This window comes from Penicillium malachiteum, assembly GCF_028827825.1.
Source record: "Penicillium malachiteum strain IBT 17515 chromosome Unknown utg000001l:1.0-8184562.0:1.0-8186909.0, whole genome shotgun sequence".
Lineage (NCBI taxonomy): Eukaryota > Fungi > Ascomycota > Eurotiomycetes > Eurotiales > Aspergillaceae > Penicillium > Penicillium malachiteum.
Window position 1 is genome coordinate 3,447,415 of NW_026643094.1, and position 18,610 is coordinate 3,466,024.

Below are 18,610 nucleotides of genomic sequence, written 5' to 3' on the forward strand. Positions count from 1 at the left end.
TTTGAAAGCATGAATGAGCGTGAACCTCTATATTATGAGAGATGATATCGAACTAGAGCGATAGATTAAATCTAGGAACTTGCCTCGGCGTTTCTTGGGTTAAGATAGGAGCATACCCCATAAGAGATCCCAGGATAGATGCTAGAGTGTGGGTTCACATATGAACCCCATGTACTTGCTGGTTCATCTTCTTCAAATTGATATCCTTCCAGAGGAAACAAGACGTCCACGTAATGAGATAAAGGCAGGTAGCGGTGATAAGCATAAGGCGTTGAGTGTCACCATACGCATGATCGATAGCATTACGAACGTCCGAGCCTCTTGGGTAGGACTTTTGAACCACCAAGGAGCCATAAATACTGGAGAAATCAGACTGAGCAGAGGCTGGCAGACGCTCTTCCAATCTGACTGGAAATATGCCAGTCCACATAGCAACAGCAACGGTGCCACCAAGGGCACTGCCAATACTAGAAACCACACCTTCGATCGCTAGAATAGCAGGAATGTTTCTCTGAGCGGATACTGCTATCACCGTCATCTGTTCACAGGTGACAACCGTGCCACCACCAAATGCAACAAAGATCTGACACATCACAATAAAACCGATGTTACTATCTGGCTGACGGAACTTAATCATGAGCCCAACACCCAGAATGGTCAGAGGGACGCCGAAGCAGAAAGCCCACAGCTTTAGACGACCGTTGTAACGAAGAAGGGCTCCAAATACAAGACACCAGAAGGTAGAGCCTATGGTGTAGATGTTGGCAATATAAGTTGCCTGCGTGACAGTTTGGTTGAACATGACTTGAAGGACGGACTGGAAATAATCATCCCAGATGTACCAGGCAAAGTACAGAGACACGACCATTGAGAAGGTAAAGAAGACTATTTGGTTCTGAATAAGCTCCCATGGCATGAACTTCACGGGGGCAAAGTATTTCTCCCACAAGGTGAATGCGATGATAAAAATAAATCCAATGATAACGAAGCAGATGATCATAGGCGAGCGCCATTCCCCGGGTTGATAGGAGTACAAACTGAAGGACAGGAGAAAAAGCGAGAAACCAGTGGAGATTATGAGCAGACCAATGACATCAAACTCAACACAGTAATAGAATATTGATTGCCAAAGAGACCGTCCACTGCTCTTCTTTTCTGCCGGGCTCAACTTTTCGGCCTTCTTTTGAGTATGGTACCACAGAGCCCAAAGTGGGACACTGATTATGGGCATGATTATGGCAAAAACACCGAAACCCCATCGATACCCAATACCATCTGGAGCGAGTATTCGACCAGCGGCATATCCATAGATCCAAGGGGTGATCAGATATGGGGAAGCGGCATATGCAATCCAAAATGCACGGTTCTTCAAAGCAGTGGTATCAGCGATAAAGATAGTCATAGAGAAATCTATCATGCTGAAACCGGTTTGATAGAATACCTGAGCAGCACAGTAAGTCTGTACATTCTTACAGGCGGCCATCGTGATCAGTCCGAGAGTCAAAAATCCCACGCCGATCCCGAAGGCCTGAGGTCGTCCCCAGATATCCATGATCTTGGCATAGGGGAACTTGACCATTACGGCGACTATCGAAGGAATGACAGAAGTGATGCCGGTGAGGGAATGCAGCTCGAAGTCACTGTAAATATATGGTGACAGTGTGCTGAGCAGACCAGAACTAAAGTACTCTAGGAAGTTGACGATCCAAACCCTTGAGATAGTAGTCAGTAAAAACACTTTAAACACTTTGTATAAGGAAATTATGAGAGAGAAAGGGGACAGCTCATAGAACAAACGCTGCTACCAGGGTTTTCTTGGTCCAAGCTTGTGTGCTTGCTTGGGCTTTCTGGGTACCAGTCTGGGTCTTTTCATCAACTATTTCATCTTCCGCAAGAGACTGATTGGTCTCGTGTGATTTCTCCAAAGGAATTTGAGAATTGACCGGAGCTTCCACATCCTGCTCACTACTTGTTGACTGTTCTTTAGTAGACGCCTTATGTGTAAAAGGATTAATGAAGCGTTTCCGAACTGTCATTTTGCTGACAGAAGAGTTCGAGTCAAGAAAAGTATCAGGGGTCCCACCGAGTAAAAATGGCTCCGAAAAATTTGAAAATTGCATTATGAACGAACCAAGCTTGATTATATAGGCATCAAATTTCACCTAGGTAATTCGGAATTGCCGGCGCATCGCGGAAACTAACCAAAGTGAAAACTTTTCCTTGGTCACGACTCACTATACCTTGATCAGAAACCTGATCTAGTCAGTATGGAGGAAAGTGCACGAGTTTTTTTTCTCTATTTGGACATCACCGATGATGATCCACGGCATTTGAAATCTGATAGGGTCTAAGTCAGGGCCAAGAGTTCAACAAAGCTCACGCCAAGGAGCTTGAAGAAGACCAAAATTTAGTGCTGACGAGAAATATCATGAGCTCACGAGATGGACCCACATAAGGACCCCTGATCCGTGTTATCTGATCAATCTGATTGACTTCATCATGTTCTTCATCTTGTTTCGGGGTTTGCCGTCAAAAGTATCAAACTTCAAGTGATTGTTGTTTGGCCTAACCTGGTTGAAACATTTGAAGGAAGAAAGGAGCGGACAAGGCAATGGTTAAGGAAGGAACTGTGCCTTTAAGAGAGCTACAGAGAGCTTTCAGACCATATGACCTGCTCCCTTAGTCTGATACCTTTATTTCCACCCAGGTGGCTAAGAGTCTAGTAGTACCAAAAAGCACAAGAACGACCTTGAGTGCATGGTGTAATAACCTTAACACAATCACCTGGGCAAGCACTTGAGTCAAATGACCGACTCCAATGCATCGCTAATAATTTACATATAGAATATGGAAACCTGTGAAATCAAGAACAAAAATGACAACCTTTGACGCCAGAAACGGCCGCCTTTCCACCTGTAACTCTTGGAAGGGAGCCCCCCCTAGGAGCCCCATAGCACACATGCAGAACTAATCTACTGACCACTTCGAGCTTGCGGATATTCAACTAGACCTTTTAGTAACAGCTAATCAAAAAGAATCCCAAACTGAAAGAAAACCTACAGGGAGATCCCAAATTCAGAACCAACTTTAAAAAGCCCCTTGATTATCTCCTGATGCGAATCACTCGGACTTGTACTGCTGTAAAAAACCAGCGCCTTCCGATATGAATCCGGGCATTCGGCATAGCCCTTGGCATCCATCATAATCTCATCGTACACCGGAGTTTCATACGTCTCGAATTTGTCTCCCGTATCACGAATACCAGTAATGACGCCATCTTTTGCACCTGGGTTCATATGATATCGTGCCCATAATGCATCACCGTAACGTTTTTCAGTGATAGCCGTGCAATATAGAGAGGTCCATGGTTCGAATCTTGGCATTCGTATAGTCATATCAAGGAGATCAGAGACTCGAAAATCAAGGAATAAAGGCGCGGGTAACGGCTCAGAGGACCTTAAATGAGCCATATCTTTAACTCGGAGTATATCACTCTGGGTGGAAAGAGTTGTCAGAGAACCGTTCTGTTATGATAGTATATGAAGACCTTAGAAGACTTCCAAGGTTGATGGGCTCTAGGTTGAGTGATGGATGTATCGAATAGGTAAGAATAAGCAATTAGGCTACCATTCGAGTTCTAGGCTCCAGGACTTCTAGCTAGTATGAAAACTTTGGAAGACCGCTTTCCATTCTGCCATGTGTTATTGGACTATTCCTGATTGGGTATTTTGAAGAAATCCACCTCATGGAGCACTGAATATGGATGCCTTATGATATGACCTACCTATGACTTCCAAGGTTGTAGGCGGGAGAACAGCTCTAGTAGTCAATATTATTGGACAGCAATTCCAAGCATTTGTTATTTAGCTTCATTCCGCTATCTGTACATCTGGTATTCCCTATGTATGATGCAATAACCTTAACAAGATCAAGTCAAATCACTGACTCCAATGCATCGCTAATAATTTACAGTTAAAAAAGGAGAGAAAATTATAAAGCAACTCGCTGACAAAAAAAATCACAAGAGATAAAAGAGAAATTAGATGACAAAGATAGAAGTTTAGTCCACACTCAAGATCAAATCTTCTCCTCGTCGAGATGGAGTCAAGTTTCGACTCGATGGTGAGACCCTTCTCGGAGCATCTCCAGGTCGTCTCTGCGGACTAGATGGGTACAAGACCCGACCAGGGAATGCCTCAGAAGGATATGGCAATTCTGCTGAGACTGTGCGCGAATGGCTTTTGCTCCGACCACGTTCAAGCCAGAAGTCCTCTGGACAGTATGGAACGACGACTTCGCTGGGTGGACGAGGACTGCTCCCAGGCTGGATACGTTTGATATCATCTCCACGGACGACACGAGGTCGAGAGACGATGTCAGGTGCCTGGGCTGTTGGGTTTGATGGGTGTTTGGGTGCGGGTTGTTGAGGATTTGTGGGAGGTTGATCAGTTACAAAACGGACATGTGCGGTGCTGAAAGGTGGTGTTGTAGCGAATGTATTAGATGTATGATCTGAGGACTCGGAGCTGTAATTGGGTCCACTGCTACTATTTGATGCGATGGACCTGCGGACGCGAGATGAAGTGGCAGAGAATGGCGGGCCCAGTTTTCTCTCTCGAGGACCGGCTGGGGCTTCGCGGGGAGATTGTGCTTGGGTGGGGGTTGGTTTTCTTTGATTTGCCGGACGTCGAAACTGGGATGCTCGGAATCCTTGTTTTAGGGCTCGAGGGTTGGGTGGTAGACCAGGCGTGGGGTTTGGGAGCTTCGATTTCGCACCACGCGTGCTGGGAAGATCAGGTAGTTTCTTTTCAATTGTGGTCTGAGTGCCGTCTTCTTCGAATAGAGTCTCTCCACTTGATGGTCGATGACTGACTCTTAATGGCTGGGGACATAGACCAGGTGTTCGGATCGGAGGTAGCTCTGCAAGAGTGTGCTGTGAGTCTACCGTCCTGGGCGAGCCGTCCCAGACCGACTCAGATGTAACTGCGAATCCTATCCGCTGATTATTCTCATCGTGTGGGCTGTCCACCAGACGAATACCTGAGCCAGTGGCAAACCTGGGTGGATATTGAGAGGTTGGGTGGAAGACTGGTGGCTGCCGGGGTACTTGAGATACTTCCAGTTCCTGCCTGGGTTGTAAAGCACCGGAGGCAGAAGGTCCTGCTCCTGGGTCCGGATCGAATGAAGTCTCCCGGGATAGGGATTCCTCTGGAAATTCAGCAGGTCGATCATCCCCAACCTCCGAGTCTTGCTCTATCCGGTTATTTTTCCTCCATCTCTTAGCGCCATAGAAGACAGCAACTCCTATTATAAAGCAGCCAGCAACCCCGGATACGACAGAAACCCCGATCACTGTTCCAGCACTGACGCTACTACCGCTGCTTCCACCTGTAGCAGCTGAAGAATTCGTGGATGTTGATGTGGACATGTAGGAGCTAATAGTATGCGGGGATTCCCCAGACCCCGATATCGTAGAAGCATAAAAGGATGTAATTAAAGCAGTCGTACTCGATGTCGGGGAGCTCTCAGTTGTCGAGCTCGAGGTTTGAGAAGACTCAGAGGTGGAAGTGGCTTCAGCATGATGACTTGTCGATGTTGTCGAACTTGTTGAGCTCTCGGTTGTTGTGGCTGATACATCTGTCGTAGTGCTTGATAATGTACTGGCAAAGGTAGTAGCTGTGAGTGTGGAATGGGTTTCAGAGAGGGCCCCAGACACCGAGTCACAAATATGATAGGCCTTGGTGCTCTCTCTGATCGACTCAGAGCACAAAGCATATGCACATTCTATTGCAGCCTCCCCCAGTGTGAGGGTACTGGCGGTCTCTGCCCGACACAAACACTTATAATCGGTGTCCGCGCAACTCGACGACAAGTAATCGGCTTTGATGAAATTTTCGGTGCAATTTCGAGCACAATCTGGGATCATGTCCCATAGTTCGGCGTTTGTCTCATTGGGAGCATCTGAGCTGGCCGTACATAATGCGAATAACGGGAGGACCACGAGGAGTATCCTGAACACAGGATGGAGGAGCATACTGTGATGACTCTGTACATGAGATGAGAATTGTTAGCTCGAACGCCACTTTCCGCTCTCCTGAACCTCCTTACCTATTCATATGATACATGAGAGTGACTACCCTCGAAGGAATGTAATTTGTGGTTGTATCATCATCAGCAGGTGTGCTGTACTGCTGTATGCCAAAGACTCGTCGGTCTATGAAGTAAAGAACGTTGATCAAGAAAAGCCAAGAAAGATTCAAGAAGGAGTGATTGATAGATCTGAATCTGACCAAGGGTCAGGGACTCGGACCTCATTAAACATAGAATGGTGGGCGCATCGAGATCCCAGGCGCGAGACCATTGTATTCATTATGACGCTGACCGGCTACTTCACGAGCCAAGCAAATGCCACCCAGCAAGATCCTGAAACGCAGCTGATGGGGCGGTGCCTAGGTAGCGCTATGTTGAAACCATCGTACATACCCGATCCTGGGTATAATAAGCAGGCAAATGATTGTGACTGCGAAGCGCCCTGGTCGGGTGTTGTTTGGTGTATTTGAGGGCTGTGGTCCTAGCGTCACTTTACGCGCCGGGGCTCAAGGTGGGCGCTTGACTTGCAGGGTGAAAGGACAACGCGGCGGGACTGAGCGTTTCAGAATTCCCCAGCCTCTGTCGATCTGCTGATCTGATTTAATTATCGCCATTGAAATCATACATCTCATTCTTGAATTGTATGCGTGTGGACTTAGATGTCGATTGGCTCGAATCGGTTCGGTCTTGGCTTAGCCTACGAAGGCTTCTGGAAATTGTTCACGTCATTTGAGCTTGATGATCGCTCCCGAAATATGGTCATATGACTTCAACGGATCCTGCTTTGTATTCTGAGTCGCTGGGATCTTGGAGGTTGCTCGGTTCCAAAATGTTGGGATGCATCCTTGTCCACCTAGGCGGGCATCCATGACGGGTATACCATCTCGGTAAATTCAAGGTCAAGGGTCCAAATTTGCGTCTGATAGTGAGAAAATTGCACTCGGTTACATTCTAATTGTTTATGACAAGGCTATTAATACAAAGATGCCTGTCACATTGTGCCCAACTATGATACAACCATTATTTCTTTTCGCCGGTCCTGCCCAGGTGGTTTAACCGACATGACCAGCCAAATTCGGGACCTCGGAGAGATAATAAGCAAAATAAGCGAATAATCCATTGAAGCTGTATACAAGGTATGAATTTCTATTAAAAAATATGACATTGACTTTTCGTGATAATGCAACCCCTCGGTCGTGGCAAGTTTCCAACGCTGTTAGTGATTGCTGACTTGCACATTGACCTCTCGTGATACATAGATGCCACTATCACCTATACGCTCATCCTGACTCGTATTTGACTCTTTGCCAATAAATGACACAAGCCCAACCTCGTCCCCATACATCGCAGATTCCAAGGCGGTATTGTTCCCCTTGGAATTATTACCTGCTGAGGGTCCTGACCCTCCATATCGGTCCGCATATCGTGAATTCGAATTCGCAGTCGAGCCCTCGCGACCGAATATCCTTGTCAATAAAGGTCGGAATGTAGGAAGACAAGCGCTAATTAGGTAGATGTCGGGTTCGGCGACACTCCAGGCCATTAGATCCGTGGAACTCCACGACCCATCCTGCACAGCGTTTCCTTCAGCGAAGATGATGAATCGCATAATTGAGGTAACCAGGCCACTAATACGGGAAATAATGGTTAGCTTAAGATTCGATGGAAGGTGCGCATCATCAGTCTGGATGGATAGGTAACTCACAGGATACCAGTTGCAAACGTCAGGATCAGACCAAGCTTCACCTTCATAGTAACATTCAAGTTCCAGACAATGGGGACAGGCATCGCAAGCATGACCACGTCCGTAATGATATTCGGCAATGATGCCCACAGGAAAAATGCCTGTTTGTCATAGCATGTGCCAATTGAGGTATCCCAATTAGCCTTGAATGGCCGACACATATTCAAACACATGATACCAGATACCACAGCAGTCAGGGTAATGACTGCTGCCAATATCAGGATTATAGACCTGTATGGATTCACGGTCCAGAGACGTCCATAGAGTGCCAGAACGGCTAGCTTGGGGATGGCGACTGTCGAGTAGTAGTAAGTCGAGACTACCAGCAGCCAGATAAAATATTTCGGCTCTCTGCTGGGTGTTTGCATTGCCAATGCTTCTAGATGACGACCAACGCCACCATATTTCACAAAACCTGCAGTCAATTGTTAGTATGAGGGTCCCAGATGAGATATCTGGAAGCTTTGTATTTGAATACTTACAGAGGGCAAGTGCAGATAATCCCACTGCAACAAATCCTCCAGCGCCGGCCAATACATCATCCAGACCCCACGGTGTTCTTGATAGAGAGCGAGAATAGAACCGCAACGCTAAAAAGAAAAGAGTGATCGGCAGCATAGCAGCCGCAACGCCAGTTAGGCGGTCTCCGATGTTCGCATCTAGGTACGCTTGCGACAGCGTCGAGTTTGATCGAACCTCCAAGATCATTTTGATGTATAATTGATGGTTGACGGTGGGTATGAAGTGGAACTTGAATATTCAGGGCCCGAGGTGGGCATCGAGCATATTTTCAACATTGCAGAAATCGGTGGAGTCATACGTTGCCCGAGGGCGATCAGGCTTGGAAGTTTCATCAGTTTGCAGAAAGGAATACCAGATGACTGGAATAGGGGAACATCAATGCAGACAGGGAACTTAATTGGGGGCCAATTACATGATCGCTGCATGAGAAAAAAGGGATTCCGCTTCATCAAGTTGGCCAAGTTAGTTGGAATTAGTGATAACCGGCGCCCCGGTGGATATGAACATTGATGTTAAAATGACTATTATCAAGAATTAATGGAAATTTATTTGTCTATTGATTTTTAGCATTGTGAACGGTTCATTCTCTTTCATCTAGTAAAACTCTGAAGAGGGTTTGGTATGCATGAAGCAGATCGCAATCAAGGCCAGTGCATAGGTTGCATTGTTTTCCTTAGTTTCTGTTGATTTATCCACTGGGCAAGCCACCAAGTGGGTTGAAGGATTAAGCTAAACCTTTGTTGCATTTGAATGGCTGATCTGCATCAATTGCCCCCTTTGCCACCTTCAAAATGTTGGTCATGGCTTGAGTTAAGCAAACTAAGTGTCAGGAAATTGATCCGTAACGGGTATGGCCGTACGGCCCCCTTCTTCGCAAGCAGATTTACACATGGCACAATGATCCACTTGCCTAATTATGAATGCACTCCGAAGCGCAGGCAATGTATTTTGCATATCGGAGAAAGGACACGGAATACCCGAACACTTTAGCGGTGCGTACTCCGTACAGCCTCGGAAGATATGCTAGCCGACTCGCTGGATACCTCCGTGTCCTGCACAATAGTATTTGTCTCCATGATTTGAATAAAAACCCCTGCAAATCCTCATTTTGTTCAATTGAAGATCCACATCTCATCGGGGAGATATGAAGGCGTTCCTTCTCCGTATTTTGAGTGGATACACACCGAATCAAGGCCAAAGAGGCTTCGGCCACGGGGCTGATGCGGGCTTCGGGAAGGGTGGAAAGCCGTGATGGGCATAGGCTTATTGATGAACAGGCTACTGCACCATACGCACGGGCTGGACGCCTCATAATCTATAACACACTAATGCAGTCTCCATTAAGTCTCGACGCGTGGTTTGTCCTCTAATAATCCAAGTTTTACCTTTAATGGCCCCTCAATAGACTCAATGGCCCCCAAATTGTCACGTGTCTGTCATTGAGAGATCATTGAGGGGTTGATTCGGGGACATTAGAAAGCATTAAAACCACATTGGAGGCAATTTGCCGAATGATCGATGCTCGGCAAATTTGCGGGTGAACTTGAATCCGGGGGAAGAAGCGGAGCTCCCATGTGTCCCATGTGTCGTCCCATGGTTGTGTGTGCGTTGGAGTTACCTCCACTTAGTCCTGGGGTACTTAGCCGATAGCCATGACCCATGAATTTAAATCTTTCTTTATGAACTTGGAAACTTAGTTCTCAAAATTATTCCAATGTTCTAAACTGAGCTCAATATGCTTTTTTCCTTGTATAATGCTCCATTTATTGCCATCGGGCTACTAGTTGCCTACTATCTAGTGCCTTATGTGCAATCTGGGCACAAAAGGAACATCCCGAGCCCCAGTCTTGCGGCTTTTACTAATCTCTGGCTCTTGTTACAGGCACGACAAGGAAAACGATACCTGTCCGTGGATGAGGCACACAAGAAATATGGAAAAGTGGTTCGAATTGCACCGAATCATGTTTCTATCGCCGATGATGCTGCTATCCAGGTCATCTACGGTCATGGAAATGGTTTCTTGAAAGCGTAAGCGGGGGCTTATGGAACCACTCAGAAATTCTCACCACTAATTACATCTTCTCTGTAGTGACTTCTATGATGCCTTTGTGTCTATTCGTCGAGGATTGTTCAACACTCGCAACCGAGCCGAGCACACTCGCAAGCGGAAGATCGTCTCCCACACTTTCAGCGCCAAGTCGATTGGCCAGTTCGAGCAATACATTCATGCCAACGTAAAGCTATTTGTCGATCAGTGGAATAAATTAGCGGAACTGGAAACAAACCCAAAGACCGGCTATGCTAATATTGATGCGTTGAACTGGTTCAACTACCTCGCCTTCGATATCATTGGTGATCTAGCCTTCGGAGCCCCATTCGGTATGCTAAAGAACGGTAAGGATATCGCCGAGATGCGCAAATCACCTAATGAGCCACCTCAATATGTTGCCGCAGTCGAGGTTCTTAATCGTCGTGGCGAGGTTTCTGCAACACTGGGTTGCTTGCCAGCTCTGAAACCTTATGCTAAGTGGATCCCTGATCGCTTCTTCACTGAGGGTCTCGCTGCCGTGGAAAATCTTGCTGGAATTGCGATCGCTAGAGTTAACGAGCGCGTGAAACCTGAAGTCGTGGAGAAGAACACTCGAGTTGATCTTCTCGCTCATTTGATGGAGGGTCGGGATGAGTCCGGTGAGAAGCTGGGTTTGGAGGAATTAACCGCTGAAGCTTTGACACAACTTATCGCTGGATCTGATACGACCTCGAATACCTCTTGCGCTATCTTGTACTGGTGTGTTCGTACTCCTGGTGTTGTCGCTGAGCTGCACAAGGTTCTGGATGATGCGATTCCTAAAGATTGTGATGTTCCCACATATGCCATGGTGAAAGACATTCCCTAGTAAGAACTCTCTTCCCAACTCTTTTATTTCTGCATTTCTGACTGATTCTTTAGCCTCCAATGGGTTATCTCAGAAACAATGCGAATTCATAGCACATCTGCCATGGGTCTTGCACGAGAAATTCCTGAAGGAAGCAACCCGGTCAGAATCGCTGACCAAACCTTCTATGCTGGTGATATTCTTTCCGTCCCAAGCTACACAATTCATCGCTCCCAAGAAATTTGGGGTAGAGATGCTGAAGAATTCGTCCCAGCAAGATGGGAGAACCTCACAGCTCGTCAAAAAGCCGCTTTCATCCCCTTCAGCCACGGTCCTCGTGCTTGTGTTGGTCGGAACGTTGCTGAGATGGAGCTTCTTGTTATCGTGGCTACCGTCTTTAGTCAGTTCGAGTTCCAGATTGAGCAGGAGGAAGAAATGCAGACGCGCGAGGGCTTTTTGCGTAAGCCACTTGGCTTGCAGGTGGGTCTGCGTCGTCGTGTCAGAGTGTAGATGTTTTGTGGGGAAGTGCGAGATACGTGCCACTGGTTGACTGGTTGTGATTTAGGTCCACCGTGGTTGTTCTGATTTGTTTAGATCACGAGCGTTAAGAGTAACGAAACAACCGAGTATATATGTAAATAGAGTACTTAGATCCTGTGAGTCTTTGTTATTGAGGTTGAATTCGAGGATTAGCAATGAACATAGTTCGAGTATACCTTGAAAGTTCGATGTTCTCTAGACTAGCACTGGCAGCTGAAAGGTTTAAGACGAGTCATGACATGTCACATTGATCCTGCATCGGTTCCACCGGAATATTAGAATGCGGGGTCCGATCGGAGCTATTTCATACATCGAGTCCAGGAAGAATGTGAGATTTCTCAAATAATTGCCATTCCATCAATCGTAAAAGCTAACCAACCCTGTCATACAGGATGAGGTGGTATCATTTGAAAAGCGACAAACGCGAATAAACGAGGCGGCATAACAAAGGGAAAGAGAATAAAAAGGGAAAAAAAAAGATAATTCATGGCTGCACCTCATATGGCACATTGCGCCAATATCAAGGAATTATGAAACATCATGTCATGTCGACCGCGACCTGGTGTGGGGAACACAGGCTAATCTCGGATCTCTGCGGAACGACGCTGACGCTGACAACTGGGACTCGACGATGGATAGTCACCGCGCTATATCTCCACAGAGGGAATGGTGTGTGGAGATGTAGCTTGGCGCCAAAAGATGTTCCCCTTTAAAGGATTTCGCGCGAGAGGAAAGCAGTCGAAAGGTCCGAGGCGCAGCGACGGCGTGAGTTGTAATCTCCATGAGATTAATATTTGAATATGATGTAGCTAAGAAAGGAAGTGCGATTAGTATGTGGATCTTCAATTTAAGATTTGGGGGCGTTCAACGTACAAGGCGTGGATAACACCGGGAATCCAACCCAGGATGGTCAGACAGATGTTGATCAGGAGGTCAGCACCACATCCGCGCTCTAGGAAGACACCCAGAGGAGGCAGGATGATGGCGAAGATGATCTTGCAGATATCACTAGCTTTGATGTCAGTTTCAGGTCTTTGGTGTTTTTTTGTTCATCTTCTCAGTTCTCGGTTTTCCAGGGCCCGATCGGCCCCCAGTTTTTTTTTAGCTGGTAAGCTTGGGGAGGGTACCCGCATGCGACAGGGATGCCGAGAGCAGACCGAGTCGATGGAAGAGATAAAACTTACGAAGCAGTGAAAGGCATGTTGACGAGTATGGAAGTTGAAGGGATTGGGGGTAAGAGAAAAAACTTGGAGGGGAGGGAATACGGAAGAGAGAGAGTCTTTTAAAGGGAAGAACAAGAGCTTCTGCCTCTATTACATCATGGACGCCACTTCTGTGGCGCACATGTCTCCATTCTAGTTATCACTACTAATGATTGGTTCAAATTATAGCTTGTGGCTGGTTTAAGAATGATAAATTGAAAAGCAAGGTTTTTTTTTCTCTTTTTCTCTTTTTCTCTTTTATTCATTTTAGTTTTGACGCTCGTGGTGTTCCAAGATTTTGAAGATTCCTACTATTACGCGCTGATGTATAAGGGGTCAACTGCCCAGTTTCCCTTGTACCTCGTTCCTGACTACTCCGTAATAATCTATGGAATTACCCTGTAGAAAGAAATTCAAATTCCAGTTAGAGATAATCCACCGAGTCTCTCTTGGCTCTTCTCCTATCCTATCCCTGTTCTCTGTTTGCTGGTTGCCTAGAGACGTCTTGGCATAGTGAGGGTGTACAGAGTAAATGAAGTACAGGATACTTGACTCACAAGGCCTCATGAACCTGCGAGTAGTCGCATGATAGTGACGATCTCCTGCAGGATTGTGCTCGGCATGTACTCGTCACTTGTGGCGCCTCGCAACCCAACGGCCAGCCCTACCATTCCCTCCCCACTTATGACTTGCCAAGGTCGTGCTAAAGCAACCGAAGCGTCATTGGGCCATGACTTCACTGTTCCTCGAAAAAGCAAATCATCAGAGTTCGTGCAGGGGATTTGCGGTGGCTGAAAAAGCAAGAAAAATAAAAATTAAGGAGTAATTCCATAGCCCCTGACGCAAGTCGATCTATTCTCTCCGATCAGTCTGTACCATGTACTCCGTATTCGGGACTTGAGTGGATTACTATTTTAAGGATGGGGAACTCATAGCCGCCCATAAGGCTACATCTTATTTACAAAAACCTATGAGATTTTAATAAATATCTAGATGAGGGGGGAAATCCACATCTTCCAGCAATGAGTTCCACTGTGGCACATCTAAAACAGGAGCCACAGCCACAAATTCCGACCAGAGCTTCTCCCAACCATCTTCGTCCATATCGTTGATTAGACTATTACCATCGGAAACAAGTAACGACGATGGCTGTGTTGTGGCGGCTTTCTCTTGTGTAAATGTCACGTTGCTAGCCTGGCCAGTCTCGTTGCCTAGCTGGTTCCTGGTTGGGATGTCAGCGGCAAGCCCCTCGCGGGCTGCAGTCGTGTCATTTGGTAGCATAGATCCCTGCAGTCGCTGTTTATGTAATGTCGACATGAGCGTCTGTAGGTTTTTTTGAAGGCCCTCCATCAAATTATTAGATTCTCGCTTCGACTGCTCGAGGGTCTCGTAGGCGGCAAGCACCTTGGCTTTGCGGGCGGCTGCATCGGGCGCAGTCGGGTTGAAGGAGACATCCATGGCTAATATTAACGCCGCGAAGAAGACATGATGCATGACTGTCCAGAATCGAGCGGGTCGCAGCCCTATTTCCGGAACTAGATCATCCATCGCACGACGGATTTCCAGGACCTTGTGGGCAGAGCGAATACAGACCATGTGCGAGTATGCATATTTGGAATTTGTAATACCCTCGAGATGATAGGCTCGATGTAAGCGACAAAGACGAGTATGAAGGCTGAAGTGGACGCTGAGGCGCTGCCAAGCGATGTAAGGTCGTTCTTTGCAGATTTGCCGGCTTTGTTCGATGCTTTCCGGGTCAAGTTTAAGAAAGACCGGAAGACTGGCGAAGTGGTCATGGAACCTCGTATCCAAATCCATGATTGTGGCATACTCTGGTTCTTCTGCGTCAAGGAGGATGGATGGAAGAGCATCGACCACTTGACGACAGAGATCGGCACATTGGACTCGAGCATAAAAACCCGATATGACCGTGGGCATGAACTGGGGAAATGTCTGCTGAATGCCATCACTAGTGATGAACTCGTCATCTGTATTGGTTGGCATGTTCACATTCATGTGCTTGGGTTGGAATACATAGGCTCCATCCTGTGGACCTCCAGCGAATGCGAGAAGCCTATGGCAGTTAGTACAAGCAAGAAAGATCTATTGTTGGCAATAATTACCAGTCGGACGCAACCAAGTTCCACCAAACTCGTCGCTGAACTTCAATATCAATCATGTCACACCCTTTAAGTCTTCGCTCCTCGCGAGACTTGGCCGTGTCCAGTCGATGAATGTTCAATTCCCTTGCCATCAGTAAACAGTGATTCCGAAGAGTATGCACGCGTACTGGGAAGCAGTCCGTATTCATGAGTATGTGACCCAAGGTTCCGATGGCTACAATAGCAGTAGTTGATGGTTGCAAAATGTTTTCGTGATGATCCAAAATGGCCAATGCAAGACGACTGTATGATATTAAAGCCGATTGAGCCTCTTCACTTGTTGAATTTAGCTTGCTCAAGAGTACCGGCGTCCAGCCTAGTACCGAACCGGCAAATATGCTAAATGTCAACATCAAGTCGGCTGCTGGAGGCTGCTGGCCGTCCAAAATACCTTCATATATCTTTTCCATCATTTTTCGGGTTGAAGGAATATGAAGAACCCCGATTGTTGGTTGTATTACTTCTGCAAAATGGTTGAAAAGTTCTTTGGCCTGCCACAGTGGAGGGAGCTTTCTTGTCAATTCAACGATACTTGGAGAATTGCTCGACCCATCCGAGCTAGACATATGATGCATGCTGAATGGGGTAACATAGTGGGAAGCAAAACTCTAGGAAATGAGTCAGTATCTGTACGATTCATGATTGACGCCCCAGCTGCTGTTGATAGGGAATACTAGTAGTGGACAAAGATTTACCTGCTCTGGCGAAGAGTTCACGTTTGTGAGAATACCCTGGAATTCAGTTCGTGATTTTTGAGGTACAGTATAATTTGGAGGCGCAGTGGACTTTTTAAGAAAGGCTTCCTCCAATCTTCTTATTCGATAAAGTAGTTCATCGGAATTGCTTGAATATTATTAGCCAGGTGGATGGAGTTGTATCCTTAAATGGGGCGACTTACTGAGGCGCCGAGTCCGATTGGACATTGCCAGGCTTTGATACTACAGCAGACTGACTGGATTTAGTAGCTGAATTCGGTATCTGTGACTGGTCTGGACCACTCAAACTACCCTCGGGGCTTTGTCCTGAGTATTCACAGGGAATATTTCGAAGCACGCAGTTTGAACATGGCTGGGCACGGTCACATCGACGCTTCTTATCACGACAAGCATGGCAAGACAGCGGGGGTCGGCTCCACCGATGCACTGTTGTGATTGGATTTCCCTGGGCGTCTCTCTTCATATTGTTCGTATAATCTAACGATATATGGTTACTATCGATCGATAGACGGTATAGACGGGTAATTCCACAAGGCCGCGGAAGTCCGCGGGCTTTTATTTATATAGGCAAAAAATATTAGTCTCAGAGTTTGGAAAACGTCAAATAATTGAAGCAATCAATAAAATCCATGAACTCTTGAGACTGGACTTGGAGTCGAAGGAGTCGAAGGATCCGAAATCCGCGGATGTCCGCGGGTGATGATGTCTTATACGGTTAGTGTGGTACTGTCACATATTTCATTACATACGGGCCTTTTTGGCCTACATTCATGTAACATATACACTGTATTACAGCCCGGGGATCTGTCCAGTCCGAATAATTGCGCCCATGTGAATGGCTGCCCAGGTGCTCCCCGCAACTCCAAATATCTTCATATTTCCAGGCTTAATGTGGGGAGATCGATGAACTTACGGCTCGTCGAGCTTAATAAATATGCCAGCTATGATTGCTTCTTCGCGGGTGCCATTGCGCCTTGCGCGCAGCTCACGACGAGCTTCAGTCATCGCAAGGAGCATTGGCTCTAGCGTGCGATGGAATAGCGCCTATACCTGGCTCACCAAAACACCGCACAAAATTGTGGGTTACCTCAATACTGGCGACCATTGGCCTTGAATTTTTGACTAACATATCTATTAGCTTCCAGAGGATGTGGTATCATCTATTCCGTCATCTTACGAGACCAAGTCGAGCGCTGTCCCCGTCCTACTCGTTACCCCAAGTCTTGCGCACTGGCTCGATCCTACGTCGTCCTTTCTCAGCGATTTTATGACAAAATTTCACCAATCGTCTCCAGAGACAATTACTACCCGTCACGCTGTTGCCGCTGTGGTTGATAAAATCCCAAATGTTGCGCAATCACACTCTTCGTTATCGGAAAGCGCAATTGGAGCATCAGAGGAATACGAGGGCGTTTCTCTCTTGGTGATCGAGGGAGATAACCTAAAATGGAAGGCTGAGCCTCCTCGTCGTATTGGAGACCCGGCTGGCGAAGAGCCTAGTCTAGTGGTCTCAGTGCGCGACGAGGGATCTGCCCATGCGGTTGGCTTGCGCCTAGCCAACACGGTTTTCACCAATGGGAAAGAACGAACCTTCCTAGGAATGCGCTGGACTGCCGGTATTAATGGCTATGTTTTGGATAGATCCGTGGGCCTTACAAGCTGTGTCGTTACGTCTTCAGAGGCTAGTGTCCAGCCTGAATTATCCTTACCACTACAACCTGTCACTCAGCGCCGCAGGGTGATCACTGGCATGGGAAACATCTTGCGTCAGCTGGCCAAATCTACTGACCCGTCTTCAAATGAGCCAATGCCTGCCTCAACTGAGCTTGAGAAGGAACTCCCACGATATATCGAAGAGAATAACATCGCAGATCGGAGAGTCTCCGTTTGGGCATTGGTTGAGAAACCCGATATTGAAGTTGCTGGTGAAACATTATCTACTCAAGATCGGCTGACAAAGTCACTGAGTCAGGGTGGCAAGTTACATCGTGTGATGAGTGGTGGTGGTGGATGGGGCAAGAAGCAGGGACTTCTCTCATTAGATCCAGAGATTGCTTTCCCAACTATGCTTCCTACAGATCAAGCTGTCAACTTGGATCAAGTGTTTGATCCTAGTTCCCGTGCAGATGAGCCATTGGAGATGCCTTCTTTCCTTGAGAACGGATTGATTGGAGAAGATCTCTCGCATCTGTCGCAGGTTGCAAATGCAGGAGATTTCATTGAGTTCTTTGTGTTGGTCGAATCATCATATTCACACAACGTGAAACTCGAGTCAAAACATTATTGTTTTGGAGTGATGTCTAATGCCGAGGAACCAGATTATCAGGCGATTGGTTCTGAAGAAAAGCACCTCGAACCGGTTCCCAATACGTTTGGAGCTCTGTCTGAGAAGGCGATTACCTACACCCAGCCTGTATTGCAGGAGGGTAAGACGACTGAGTCTACCACCAAGTTGGACGTATCGGGATGTCGAGTGACCCTGCAGTGTGGGGGACAGTGATCCCATCAAAATGTGAACTAAATCTGTAAAATAGACATCCACAATAATCAACAAAAAAGAAAAGCACTCATCAACTCTCATAGATACCTAGGTAATTCTGTTGATGTACCTAAGGCCTATCAAATCTATATTACGTAACGGTCACATGATCCGCCAGCGTGGCTACAGACCGGGACCTCTCGTAGCTGGCTCTCCATCCTTTCCGAGCACCGCCAACCTCCTCTCCTTTGCCTCACACCTATAATCCCCGGGTTCTCC

General features: G+C 46.8%; 7 protein-coding genes across 7 annotated transcripts; 2 read left to right on the forward strand and 5 right to left on the reverse strand.

The window, feature by feature from the left end:
• Positions 1-154: 154 nt before the first annotated feature.
• On the reverse strand, positions 155-2,036 carry N7483_001301 (Major facilitator superfamily domain general substrate transporter; the record flags this gene model as incomplete). Its single annotated transcript, XM_057084738.1, has 2 exons — positions 155-1,712; positions 1,798-2,036. 2 exons carry the CDS (start codon positions 2,034-2,036, stop codon positions 155-157), a joined length of 1,797 nt encoding a protein of 598 aa, XP_056950887.1.
• A 2,024-nt stretch (positions 2,037-4,060) lies between these two features.
• Positions 4,061-6,034, reverse strand: N7483_001302 (uncharacterized protein; the record flags this gene model as incomplete). The annotated part of the gene is made up of 1 exon (XM_057084739.1): positions 4,061-6,034. The coding sequence occupies one exon, from the start codon at positions 6,032-6,034 to the stop codon at positions 4,061-4,063; it is 1,974 nt and encodes a 657-aa protein (XP_056950888.1).
• A 1,272-nt stretch (positions 6,035-7,306) lies between these two features.
• Positions 7,307-8,542, reverse strand: N7483_001303 (uncharacterized protein; the record flags this gene model as incomplete). Its single annotated transcript, XM_057084740.1, has 3 exons — positions 7,307-7,718; positions 7,796-8,249; positions 8,317-8,542. The coding sequence occupies 3 exons, from the start codon at positions 8,540-8,542 to the stop codon at positions 7,307-7,309; spliced, it is 1,092 nt and encodes a 363-aa protein (XP_056950889.1).
• A 1,549-nt stretch (positions 8,543-10,091) lies between these two features.
• Positions 10,092-11,742, forward strand: N7483_001304 (cytochrome P450; the record flags this gene model as incomplete). The annotated part of the gene is made up of 3 exons (XM_057084741.1): positions 10,092-10,384; positions 10,446-11,252; positions 11,307-11,742. 3 exons carry the CDS (start codon positions 10,092-10,094, stop codon positions 11,740-11,742), a joined length of 1,536 nt encoding a protein of 511 aa, XP_056950890.1.
• An 817-nt stretch (positions 11,743-12,559) lies between these two features.
• N7483_001305 (YqaE/Pmp3 family membrane protein) lies at positions 12,560-12,973 on the reverse strand (the record flags this gene model as incomplete). The annotated part of the gene is made up of 3 exons (XM_057084742.1): positions 12,560-12,581; positions 12,646-12,780; positions 12,957-12,973. 3 exons carry the CDS (start codon positions 12,971-12,973, stop codon positions 12,560-12,562), a joined length of 174 nt encoding a protein of 57 aa, XP_056950891.1.
• A 979-nt stretch (positions 12,974-13,952) lies between these two features.
• On the reverse strand, positions 13,953-15,549 carry N7483_001306 (fungal specific transcription factor domain-containing protein; the record flags this gene model as incomplete). Its single annotated transcript, XM_057084743.1, has 2 exons — positions 13,953-15,048; positions 15,098-15,549. The coding sequence occupies 2 exons, from the start codon at positions 15,547-15,549 to the stop codon at positions 13,953-13,955; spliced, it is 1,548 nt and encodes a 515-aa protein (XP_056950892.1).
• A 1,237-nt stretch (positions 15,550-16,786) lies between these two features.
• Positions 16,787-18,352, forward strand: N7483_001307 (uncharacterized protein; the record flags this gene model as incomplete). The annotated part of the gene is made up of 2 exons (XM_057084744.1): positions 16,787-16,930; positions 16,991-18,352. 2 exons carry the CDS (start codon positions 16,787-16,789, stop codon positions 18,350-18,352), a joined length of 1,506 nt encoding a protein of 501 aa, XP_056950893.1.
• Between the last annotated feature and the right edge of the window lie 258 nt (positions 18,353-18,610).